The following is a 13,197-nucleotide window of genomic DNA, read 5'->3' as shown; positions in this document are numbered from 1 at the left end:
AAAAAAAAAAAAAAAGAATTCATTGTAATTAAAAGGTAGGTCCACATGGGGGCACTCTTGGAAGAAGTGGCCTACTGGTAAGTCTTTGCCTAGTGGGAAGTCTTTATGTCATTTGGATATTTGTCTCAAAAAGGCATCTTCAAACTCTGATCCATCTTTTGCCCTTCCACTGTCCTTTAGGACATGACCAATCCACACACAGGAAGTCCCATCAAGAAGTGTCCTGTGCAGCATCTGCCACCCTCACCAGAACAGAACTAATACAAGTTCCAACTCCTTTGGAATTTTTGGAACTGTGAGCTGAATAAACCTTTTCTCAGTATAACATTGCTCGTCTCAGGCATTTCATTGTAGTAATGCAAAGCTGACTAACGATGCCCTTAATTTAAACTGTGGTTCTTATATCCTCCTCCCTTAGATTATCTCAGAGCACTGTCTGCTGCTTCTTCCTCGCACTTGCCCAATTTACAATTTTATATCCCATTTCCTGTTTGTTTGGTTAATGCCTATTCTTTCCTGATGGTCCCCAAAACGGTGGCACTGCATACCACACTTGGGTACTTGACCATGATCCGTTAACTGAGCATCTTCTGATTCTACGCATAGGCAGTGGTTTCTGCACGCTTGGTGTCTTGTGGCTCTGAGCATGGCTGGAAAGATACAGCGAGGCCTGGTCAGCTCTCCTAGCCTGATCCTATTCCCTTGGCAGAGGGTAGACCTGGGTCACAACAAGGGGAGATGATTTGAGCTTCAGGGGTTCCTCATTTGGAAATGTAACCACACAAAGAAAAAAAAACCCAGCAGTTATTTTCCACTTTTTTTTTAAAAAAAGGAATTTACATGAAAAAAAAAGGTGGCTTTTATAAAAATGACTTGGCCTTGGAGGAAGTTATTTAAAGAATTCATACTTGGAGAGCAAAAAAACGTTTCCCTCCTTCTTGTAAGAAACAAAAACGAAGAGGGCATTCTTTTTCAAGGATGTTGGATTTATACAGCTGCCAGGAGCTTTACCTGCCTGGGAGCTCAGCTGCACTCATGGGATCATTATTTCAAGTCAAAAAAGATAGTGTTCTATAAACAAGGTCTTTGTCTTTTTTAAATTTTTATTTTATTCTTTAAAGAAGCGTTTCTTTCCTTTTCATTGAGCTGACAAACTCTTTGGAGAGCATCGAGTCTGTAAGCTAAGTGTGTTTGTATGGACTTTAATACCACACCTAAGCACCCGTGGCTGGTCCCATTTGGGCCCAGGCCCTAACTTGACTTGGATGCATTGGCCGTGGGCATCTGGGATTTGGGAATGTTGGGTTGTCAAGAACTCTGGCCTGCGTTAACCCATCACCGTTGCTGGCAGCTCACTGAGGGTGTTTTGCTAGGTGGTGACTCAGAATACAGTTGGACATGCATTTGGGTCTCTGGCAGTGTTGTGACCCAGCATCGGAGTGGAGCAGAGTGAGGGGGAACTAGGGAGCAAATGCATATCACTTATCGCTTGTGGTTCCTTTGAGGCACCAAGAGGAAGCTCTGGGTAGGATTTCTTTTGGCTTGTGATTTCAGAGTATTTCAATCCATTCTAGCGGGAAAGGCATGGGGAGGATCCTGGTCATGATTTCTGATGCAGTAAGTCTTCTTGACTCTTGGATGCAAAGAGGTCACTAAAATGAAGAGGGCCCTCTGAGTCTGCTCCCTCTATGCCCCTCCATCTCTAGTGCAATAGTCCATCTGCTGGAGCAGCTTTGCCCTATCACACCGTCTCCATCTCTGAATTGCAAGGTGAAAAGAAGGGATAGATGGCTTCCACTTAACCCAGGCGAATTCTGTAGAACTCCCTACATTGGTGTGAAGGGTCTCCCGGAATCCCCTACCTAGCTTACAGATAAGCTGGAGAAAACCATAGTCTGTGTGGTTGAGACAGGGTCTGACTTTAAGCTCGGGCCTCTGGTTGTCCCGTCCCGTGAGCCACAGTGAGGACACATTCCTGCTTCTGGCTTTGGAGGGCTGACACCAAGGCAGGCACGTGTCTTAGGCATTTTCATTAGTGCCACCGGTCTTTGACACGGTGGCCTGAAGTGACTGTCCACTCAAGGTTGCCCAGTGCCCTTGGGCATCTTCCCCTATTTCCTCCACTCTGTTTTTTTCTGCCCTGTAATTTGCTTCTGTGATGGGGAAAGACATGCTCTTCCTGTACCTGGCACAAAGAGCACATTGAGACCATTCCTGGGAATGGCCTTAGGACACTGGTGTCTTGCACAGCAGGAGATGGAGGAATTCAGGGAGGAATTTCATGTCCAATATTTTATCTGCCCCCCCTACCCCCGAGATTGCTTAAATACTTCTTTATTTTTATTTATTTATTTGTAGAACTAGAAATAAAATCCAGGGCTTCAAGCATGCTAGACTAACCTTCTACCATTAAGCCATACCCATACCCCGATACTTGATTTTTTTTCAAGAAAAAGATATTATAGCCCATTGGTTAATTAATAACTGAGAATTTTTTATTTGCCGAGAACAAAATCAGTAACTATATTCTTATTTATATTTTGTTTTGTCTTGTTTTGGTTTTGGTTTTACGAGACAGGGTTTCTCTGTGTGTATCCCTGGTTGTCTTGGAACTTGCTCTGTAGACCAGGCTGGACTCGAACTTGCAGAGATCCATCTGCCTCTCCCTCCCAAGTACGGGAATTAAAGGCATGTGCCATCACCATCTGGTCCCCAGTATATATTTTTAATGTGTGTGTTTATATGTATGAATGTGGTAAATGGGTATTGTGTGGTGTGTGTGCACCTTCATGTGTAGACGCATGTGCCTATGTGTGTGCAGAGGCCAGAGGAGATCATAAGGGTCCTGCTCTTCTAATCTCTGCCTGTTCCCTTGGGACAGGGTCACTTGCTGAACCTGGAACTAGGCTGGTAGCTAGTGAATTCCCCTGCCTATCCCAATTCCATAGGCCTGGTTACAGGCATGCACCACCTCCCCAGCCCCTGTTTGCGTCAGCACTTTTGAGAGTTCTCAAACGTGTAGAACAAATAGTTATTTAAATAATGAAAGTCTAATATTTAGACTACCCTTCATAGCTTCATAGTTTTTTTCTCTTCCATGTCTTATCCTCTACGACCTCGTGTATCTTCTATAAATATGTCAAATTGTCCACTTTGATGGCTAGTTGGAGTAAAGGGAGAATAAATGGAGAATTTTTAAAAAATGGAAGTAGTTATTTAAGATCTCCAAGTGATTACCACCTTGGCAAAGGAAGCTGTGGGCTCGACCTTAGAAATGACTCCTGGTGTCTGGGGTAGCAGGGGAGAGCCAGGGTCCGATCTGGCCAGGTTGTGTCCTGGTTGACAGTGTGAGGGCCCTCTCCCAATGTGGTTGGGGATCCCCCCCCCCATTCCAGTCACAGGCCTGCTACCTGCACTTGATCTCTAGTGATGGAACCTAGCACTGTGTGATCCAGAGACTGGGGTTTCTTTTGCCTTGAAGGCAATGGTGGTATCTGTGAGCATGGTGGTATCTGTGTTCTGTCTCTCAGGGTGTATTTATACACATTAGGGATTTTAGCATGAACTATGTTGAGGCTCCCTACTCAATACAGTAGCAGCCATGGAACACTAGTGGAGGGGGAGGTGATGAGGGTGGAGGGAAGGTAGGTCCCCTCTCAAGTGATTCCACCCTTCATCCCTACCTCCAAGTGGGACACCTGCTTGGGGAGAGTATTCAAGTCTTCAACATTCCATCTCCAGTCCCCAAATCCAGGGTTTGAAGACTGAGTAGGGCAGTGGTTCTCAACCTGTGGGTTATGACCCCTTTGGAGGGTGGGTAGAATATCATGTCTGATATGCTGAATAGCATATCACATAGCCTGCATACCAGCTATCTACATTGTTATGATCTTGCTATACTTTTCTGATGCTTCCCTGCCTGTTGATGTTTGTGGCCCCTTCTAGACTCTCAGCACAGTTGCTAGGATGCTTAGCTCACAGGGGAGCATCCTGGCCTCAACCAAGCCTGTTTCCTTGGTTCCAGATGTCATTAGGGAAGTGGAGGTACTTATCATGCATGTCTGTGTCATCACCGGAAGAACCCCCCCTCTCCCTCATTTCTGTGTGCAGGCGTCTCTCCCTGCCTGCTCTGTGTGGCTCTCCATGTTCTATTAGGAATGGGTTTCTAGTTTCTGATGTTCAGCCTCAGGTAGCTCCTCGACTGTGAAGATAAGCACGGTAGAGGTTCATTTGATGCCTGACCCCTCAAGCTCTTTCTCCAGCTCCCGACTAGTGCCACGAGTGACTGGGAACACAGGCCACCCCATGTAACCATGGAGCTCTGCATGCTTGGGGCTCATCCAAAGCTGCTTGAGACTGACTGTTCTCTTGGGACCTTTCCTATTCCGGTTTTGTAAATCAATAATCCAAGAACTGCACACATGTCTCCGTCATTTTCTAGAAAAGAAGCCCAGGAAGGACAAGCCGTCACGGGACTGGAGGGAGCGGAGGAATGCCATCAGGCTCACCAATGAGCACACGGTGGAGACCCTGGTGGTGGCTGATGCCAACATGGTGCAGTACCACGGGGCAGAGGCTGCGCAGAGGTTCATCCTCACTGTCATGAACATGGTGAGTCCAGAGAGGGCCCTGCCATTCCTGGGTTCAGATTTCCCTGTGAGCGGAGCTCTGGAGGCAGGGGCGCCACCCTTATCCTGAGGCAAGGAGGCAGCTAGCTGGGGATCACAGCCTGTGACCTTGAGAGCAGATGCAGTGAGTGGGAGAAAGTCTGATTCTGAATTCTCCCTGCCGTGATGTTTAGATGCTCAGGTTTGCTCAGTGATGGGACTGCTCATGACCATAATTTCAGGATCCTTGGTACATAGAAGACCTATCCCAAGTGATGGTCACATTGAAGGGAGAATCAGCCCCTGGTCTCCTAATGATGAGACTACTTGGAGAAATTGGGGTCAGACTTTAGTTGGAAAATAGCTTACTATGGGCCTAAAGAACTTGTAGGAACTATGAGAGACTATCTATTGAGGATGCCAAGACAGTGGTTATGAAGCCACTGTCTTTCCCTCTAGGAGATAGAGGGAAATCTTTATGCAGAGGGTGGGTGAGGGAGAGCCTACCTTCTCAATCAGTAGACAGCGCAGGCTCTTCAAAGGCATCCACATTCCACCCAGCCACCTGTTTTCCCAGCAAGTGCTTTTGAAGGCCTTCAAAAAACCTTTAACATTGTATTCTGGGCTGGGGCTACAAATGCAACATGCAATCTGGTCCTTCCCTTGGGAGGCTCTGGTCCCAGCAGGCAGAGCATCCTTTCCACCATAGAGACATCTTGCAGGAAACCCTGCTGTGCAGGTGGAGGCCACCGCTAGTGATGATCCTTCAGCACGAGGTTTCACGAAGGAGCAAACCTTGATTTGAGAAGAGGGAAGTGTTGGTGGGGTGAGGATGGGTGCAAAGGTCACTGTGGGTGCAGCAGGTGCAAGGCTTGGAGGTGGGTGTACTGGGTCCCTTCAGAGGGAGGTCAGATGATACAGCTGTAGCAGGGACTCCAGCATTCTCGAAGGAGTGTGGACAGATGTAGACAGTGGAGACTAGGGGAGGTGAGCAAAGGGTTCTGAGGGGTAGGGTCTGAGGCCACCCAAGTGTAGGAGAGCCTCATGTTCAACTCAAGTGTTTGGAGAAGGCGCCAGAGCAGCTGCATGCTGGGTGGGTTGACGTGAGGACCGGAGAGTAGATGGCTTGTGTGTGTGAAGGAGGTCTGAGCCGATAGGCGGGGCAAGTGGGTGGAAGAACTCCAGGGGTCAGGTGGGGAAAAACTGACAGGATTCAGGGAGTGTCAGGAGTAGAAACCCCCAGCTTACCTGGTCTTACGTGGGTGCCTGGACAGATGGTGGACCTTCTGGCCAAGAAAAAGAGGAACCTTTGGACTCTTGGAGGAGTTTCTCGGTAGACAAGCTGAGCTTAAGGTGAGAGACTGGCTAAGGAGTTTCTCGGTAGACAAGCTGAGCTTAAGGTGAGAGACTGGGCTAGAAGGCTTGGCTAGAAAAGGAACTTGGGGCTTCTCCCCCAGCGCTGGTACCTGAAGCCTTAAGAGTGGCCAGCGCTGTCCAGATGCAACATGTCCTGTGAGTAGAGAGTTTTGGGGTACAGTAACCATATAGATAGGCAGAAGAACCAAGGAGGAGGTTGTTCATAAGGAAGGGGTGATGGGAGTGGAAAGCTGGTTAGCAATGCCAGATATAGATATAACAGGTTATGGGTACAATACAGCAGAATGAGACAAAGATTGTTATTTGGGGCCACAAGATTCGCTGAACACTAATGAGAGTAGACCGCTCTAAGGCATTTGGGGCTGGGGATGGGTGATAGCATACCTGCTTCCCCAGAATCTGTGCGGTCTCAAGGCCTCTTGGGCTAGGGCTTGCACAGATCCTAGAATGCATCAGCTCTTGTTTGCCTGAGGGGATGGAGCCTGGATGATGCGGAGAAAGCTAGCTGTGCCGGGAAGGCTAGGTTAGGGGCTCCCGGCTTATATATTGGAGGATAGTGGTGGTGGGGGTGTCATGGTCCTCATGAGCGATAAAGTGTGTGTGTGTGTGTGTGTGTGTGTGTGTGCGTGTGTGTGTGTGTGTGTGTGTGTGACTCTTTGTTCACATTAGTTATGAAGGAGGATGCTTTGGGCTCTAGAGGTGACCTAGGAGGGTCCATGGGAGAAGATGGGACCCAGAAGCTGGAAGGACCTGAGGATCCCTCCTGCTGGAAACTGTGTTCTGACTATATTGTAATTGGAATTGGGGACCCGGAAGGCTGAAAGGCCTGCACCAAGCTCACCAGAACCAAGTCTCCCCTGTGGGGACAAGAGGCCCATGGCTCATTTCCAAGAGTCTGAAGGGAATTCAAGGGCAAGGAGGCTCTGAGCATTAGTAGGGTCTCATACGATGTCTTGGGCAGGGCCATGACATTAGGCCCAAACCCTTTGCCCTAACTGGCCACAGGGAAATAGATGTTGATGCCCCCCCCCATCCCGCAGTGGTGATCCTGCTGGTCAAGAGGATGAGTCCCTTATGCCCTGCGGTATGAGGCTCCCTTCCGAGACTGCTCTTGTGTTTTGTGAGAAGCCTCACCTCTCTTGCCTTTACCTTGCTCCTCAGAGGTGCCTCTCCTGGCAGAATAGTTCCAGTGGTATGCGTTCTCACAGCCTGGTGAATTGCTGGTGGTGCTCACACATTTCCTCATGAGACTCGTAGTCATGAGGCATTGCTTTTTGCTTTTATAAACTGACTTAGACCTAGGAAGCTCTTTAACCACAGCTGGGAAGGGATGGGATGTTACTCTGTAGCGCTCTACCTACCATTCACTACAGGACATGAAGACTGTAAGATAGGGGGCTAGAGACGTTCTAGTCCTTGCTTACCGTCCTATAGCAGCTTACGGCAGGTTGTCTATAGTTCACAGCCCTGGTTGGGGGGGCCAAACACTTTCTATTTGGATTTGAGGTTTTCTGAGGAGGTCTACGATTTGTTAAGGGAAATTGCTTCGGGTAAACAGTATGGTGTGGTGATGATGTTCATCCCTACAAGTGTCTATGTTTGCGATTTCAGGACTTCTAAAAGTCAAAAGCAAATTAGTCAAGTCCTCAGAAATGAGATAGCTCTACTCATTTCAACCCTTTCTTGCCGTGCTGGTCACAGTACACGGTAATCAGTTCACCCCCAGACACTAGGTCTTATTTTAAACAAGCCGAGCCTCCACCGTCCCCACTTCCTGTCTTCAGTCCTCTACATCCTGGTTTGTGAAATCTCCAGATTTTTTTTCCTGCCTGTGACCGTTGTGGCCCAGGGAGTCTGAGATGGTGGGATACCTGGTAAGCCTGGAGGAAGGGAAGGGACTGTGGCTAGGGTTGGGCCCCCAGTATTACGCAGCTTTCCAGAAGCAATAAGCAGGAGCAGGTCCACGGAGCCCATCTGTCCTTTTCCAGACTGTCTTTTCTGGGGCTGCAGGGTTGGAGCAGCTGGCTCCTCAGGGTCCTTGGATTGGAAAGAAAACTGTTTGGGTCAGTGGTCCTCATTATTTGGTCCTGGGCTGTGGAAAAGAGCAACTCTGATATCTGGCAATCATCCCCTTCTTGTCACTCCTTGTGTCTCTGTGGGCAGAGATCCTGCGCCCCTGTTTGTCACACTCAGACTCCCAAGGCAAAGCTCAGACAAGCAAAGGGAGAAACTAATAATTATTTCAATCAATGCAGAGAAGGAATTCACCAAAGTTTAATACCATTTTTAATAAAATGTGTAAAAAGAACAAAATCAAATGATCTCAATATCATAAAAGCCAAAAATAAACATTCCACAATTGACGTGGTGTGTGGTGGTAGACGGTGGGAAGCAAGACAGAGATGAACACTGATGCCACTCCATTCAGCAGAGTGCTAAAAGTTTTAGCAAGAGAGGTTGGGAATGAATGAATGAATGAATGAATGAATGCCATCTAAGTAGAAAGAGACAGAATGGTCTCTGAGGTTCACAGGTGATGTGGTGTTAACTAGAAACCCTGAAAATTACACACAAGAGTGTGTGTGTGTGTGTGTGTGTGTGTGTGTATACATTTATATGTGTGTGCATGCGTGTGTTGTTACAGCAAAGTAACAGCGTAAAACCCAACATCTGAAAATCCAGTGACATATATGTAGAGAGAGGCTATTTTATTTCTTAATATATTTGTCATTTGTATGTAGTAAGGTTAATGATTTTGTGAGTTAAGTTTGTATCCAGCTACTTTTGCTAAAAGTGTTTTTCAGCTGTAGGAATTTCCTAGTGGAATTGTTACAGTCACTTACGTATACTAATGTATCATCTGCAAATACAGGTACTTTGAATTCTCCCCTCCTATTTGTATCTCCTTTGTCTCCTTCAGTTGTTGCATTGCTCTAGCTAAGACATCAAGTACTACATTGAATAGCCGTGGAGAGAGAGTAGACAACCTTTTCTTGTTCTTGATTTTAGTAGAAGTGTTTTGAGTTTCTTTTCATTTAGATTATACTGGCTGTGGGCTTGCTATAAATTTTCTTTATTCAGCATGGGTGGGGAGATATACCATCCCCCACCTCCCACTCCTCACCCCTGCTCTCATCAGCTCCTGAGGCACGTGAGAGAGCTGGCCCTGAGGTCATAGGAGCAGAAGAGCTGTCTCTGTTCCTCATCAGCTGCATCACTTGGGAGAGTGGCCACTACACCTCACTTGGACCACACAGTAGAGCTGGCAGTGAAGATGTAGGTGTGAGAGAACCAACCCTGACGATGTGAAAACTGGAGAACTTGCCCCGTCCCTTGCTCATAGCTGAGAGGAGTGAACCAGCCAGGACAATGCTGGGAAGCTCACCTTGGTGGTAAAGACAGGGGAGAGCTGGAGGGCTGACCAACCCTTCAACTACCCAGGCCCAGAACCAAGGTTAAATGTTGGTTCACCCCAACATCCACCCGATCTGTGATCTGCTGGAGCATCGGGTTGTGGGTGGGGGTGGGGCAGGTTGGTTCTGTGGACCCAGGGTTGCAGGATCTTAACAACAGGGGGTAGCAACAGGATGTCCAGAAAGAGTTCCAGTGAGGGCCCTGTGTGAATGGTGGAGCACAAACCAATGATTCTTTGTGATCGATGCCTGTGTATAAAGATGTGTGGACAAATGGGTTTACTGTGTGGCTCGCTGTGTCACACTGCAGCTCCCGTGATGAGATTTTCCCTTTCTCCTTTCACCCTTCCCCCACCTTTTTCTCTTAAATTTTATTTCGTTTTATTCTAGAGGGATGGGTGGGATTGGGAGGCATGATATGAAAGACACAAAAAAATATATATAATTAGAAAATTAAAAAAGAGTGTTCCTACATAAGGAATCTTTTGTAACATATAAAATAATTTAAAAAGAAAAAATGAATTGCCTTTATTATGTTAAGGTATTTATTTCCCTTATATCCCTAGTCTCCTCAGGACTTTTATCATGAAGCGGTGCGAGATTTTGTCAAAGGCCTTTTCAAACTCCAATAAGATGATCATGTTTCAGTTTGTTTATGTGGTGGATTACATTTATTGATTTACATATGTTGGATCTTCCATGGATCTCTGGGATGAAGCCAACTTGACCATGGTGATGATCTTTTTGATGTGTTCCTGGGTTTGGTTTGCAAGTATTTTATTTAGAATTTTTGTATCTATTTTCATAAGAGATATTGGTCTATACTTTTCATTTTTGGTTCTTTGTATGGCTTTGGTATCAGGGCAATAGAAACTTTGTAAAAAGAATTACAAAATATATCCCTTCAGTTTTTCTTTTGCAGAATAATTTGAAGAGTATTGGTGTTAGTTATTCTTTGAAGGTCTGGTAAGATTTTGTTCTGAATCCACTGACCCTGGACATTTCTGCTTGGGGAATTTTAATTACTTATTCTATTTCACTGGGATTATGAGTCTGTTTAAGGGGATTATTTGATTTTGCTTTAATTTTCTGTGCCTTTGGTCTAGGATTCTTCTTCTCCCTTTATAGGTTTGGTCTTTCTTTCCATGGTATCCTAGAATTTCTAGATGTTTTGTGCCTGAATTTTTTTCTTTTTTTAAAGATTCATTTATTCTTGCGTTTATGTATATGAGTGCTGAATCTGATCCCATTATGGATGGTTGTGAGCCACCATATGGTTGCTGGGAATTGAACTCAGTATCTCTGGAAGAGCAGGAAAGTTCTCTTAACCACTGAGCCATCTTTCCAGCCCCTGGATTTTTTTTTCTTAAGATCTGACACTTTCTTTGACTGACCTATCTGTTTCTTCTACTTTATCTTCAAGACCTGAAATTCCCTTTTCCACGTCTTGTCATTGGTGAGGCTTTCCTACAAAGTTTTTGTTTGGTGTCCTGAGGTTTTCATCTCTAGCTTTATTTGTTTATTTTTCTTTGCTGATTCTTTCTTTGTTAAGTCTCCTTGCAACATTTTATTATTTCATCCATCTGTTTGTATTTTCATGGTAAGGCATGTGTGTTCATATTTTCCCTAAGGTCTTTGAACATAGTCATAATTGGTATGGTTGAAGTCCTTGCCTTATGTTTCAGCTGAAGTACTCTTTTCAGGGTCTACTGCAGTGGGATTGCTTGCTTCTGGAGGAAGCACATTGTCTTGGGTGTTCATGTCTGGATTTTTGAGCTGGAATCTGGGGACTTGAAGTTATGATGATTGACATGTTTCTTGGTGGAGCTGTCTGCTCTTGCCTTAGTTGAGTGGATGGTCTGGGTAGCTCCTGTCTACTTTGGATCCTAGGCAAGGATCTAACACTCCCTGTTAGAGAGTGCTTCTGTTGATTGGTGTGTGACACAAACAAATAGGAATGGCTTAGGAGGAAAGACTGAGAGAAGAAGCAGGAAAGATCCAGGGAAACCCTGGATCCACAGCCAGAGGCAGAGCCCAGGAAATGGAGGTAGGGTAGGAGGAGGGGTCTCCTGCTGGCACACTGCTGCAGGACTAAGAGGGAGTCTGGAGAGACTGGGACAAAAGAGCTAGGGGGTCTGGCAGCATTTCTTTAATTCTTTAACTAATTGGCTCTGAAAAGCCTTTTGTGCATCCCAAACACAGCACAGGGATTTATGTCCTGTGCACAACCCAGTTAGGAGTGTTTCCACACACATGGGATTATATTATTTACCCACCTCACCGGTCCTCAGGCAGCCACGTGCATTGAAAAAGTCCCTGTCCTGAGCTCACCTTCTGTTTTTTAAAGAACTGTGGCAGAGGATGAACTGAGCCATACAAGGTTAAAAAGGAATCCTATGGAGAAACCCAGCTGCCAGGAGCTGCCTCCCTTCTGCACCCTCTTGAAGTAGACACCAGAGTGGCTGATGGAGTGAAAAGACACCTAGGAAAGATGGCCTCGGGAAAAGAACTTTGTGGAACCTGGAGCAGGAAGCTTGGCTATTGTGTCAGCCGAGGTTGTGGGTGATAAGCCAAGCACCCAGAGCTGGGCTTATGAGGCAAGAGAAGAGTCATGTGAGGAGGTGAACTGGGATATTCAGGGTCAAAAGGAGTGTGGGACCACCCACCGAGAATTTCAGAAACGCTAAGGGGGAGAAGTTTAGGGTAGGCCAGGCAGCAGAAGTCAAGGCCAAGGGTATGTCAGAAACCAGGCTGGTTCACACTGCTGGAGGCTTCCGTCTGCTGTCCCATCCCTGCTGCCACGTCTGTGTCCCAGAAACATCTACCACCTGCGGTCTCTGCTCTGTCCTTCAGGAATCAGAGCCTCAGGAGGAATTCAGGAGAACAGGCCTTTCCTGGAGGAATCTTTATCTGTACACAAAGAAACCAGGGTGCCGAAGAGGTGTTCACAGTGGCATCATTCCCAGCAGCCAAAAGCCGGAAGCACTGACGTTCCCACCGATAGATGAACAGATCAGCGATATGTACCAGATACACGAAATGGAATATGATATTCAGCCTTAAAAGAAAAGAAATTTGGACATGCTTTGTAAAATAGATGACCCTGAAGGACATTATCCTCAGTGAAATAAGCCAATCACAAAGGACAAGAAGCAGATGATCCCATTTATGTCTGATATCTAGGGTCATCTGATTTATGGAGAGAGAGGATAGAATGGTGATTGTATGGAGACTGAGAAATGAGGGATGGCTAAGTGCTTAATGGGGACAGTGTTGTTTTACAAGGTGTTCAAGTTCTGGAGGCAGATGGTGGAGATGGCTGTGCAACAGTGTGACTGCACACAACGGCACTAAACTGTGTAAGCAAACAAGGTAGAAATTATAGGCTCTGCTGTATGAGTTTTACTAGCAAGATAAAAGGTACGTGTTGATTCTTTTTGGCTTAGTTATTGCCAGCTTTCTGCCCACTCAAGGCAGGGGACCTTGCTACCCACTTCTGTGCACCACGGGAATCACTGGGGTGCATTATCCCCACAGGTCTCTGCAGAAGGAGCTGTAAACACTGCCCCAAACAATCAGTGAAAAAGGAACCTGAGGGTGGGAGCTGCCACATGAGAGCAAGTGACCTCTGCAAAGGTGGCCTCCTCTTCCAAAGGGTGGCATTGAGCTGATATGTGATGTCAGCAGAGTGGGGGGATTGTAGGGTTGGTAAACTATGGTCAGACTAACCGTCTTACAGCCCAATGTACTGAGCATGAGGAAAGGGATGTGCTCTGTGTAAGTGTGTGTGTGTGTGTGTG

General features: G+C 46.4%; 1 protein-coding gene across 1 annotated transcript in view; it reads left to right on the top strand.

Moving 5' to 3' along the window:
* Window positions 1-13,197, top strand: part of Adamts17 (ADAM metallopeptidase with thrombospondin type 1 motif 17) — a 302,714-nt gene that overhangs the window by 47,465 nt on the left and 242,052 nt on the right. Inside the window, exon 4 of the mRNA XM_005357779.2 lies at window positions 4,442-4,611. Within this exon, the coding sequence (XP_005357836.1) occupies window positions 4,442-4,611 (170 nt within the window). The remainder of the gene's footprint in view (window positions 1-4,441; window positions 4,612-13,197) is intronic.

This window comes from Microtus ochrogaster, chromosome 22, assembly GCF_000317375.1.
Source record: "Microtus ochrogaster isolate Prairie Vole_2 chromosome 22, MicOch1.0, whole genome shotgun sequence".
NCBI lineage: Eukaryota > Metazoa > Chordata > Mammalia > Rodentia > Cricetidae > Microtus > Microtus ochrogaster.
The sequence above is the reverse complement of the archived record's forward strand: the minus strand, read 5'-3'. Positions and strand labels throughout refer to the sequence as shown.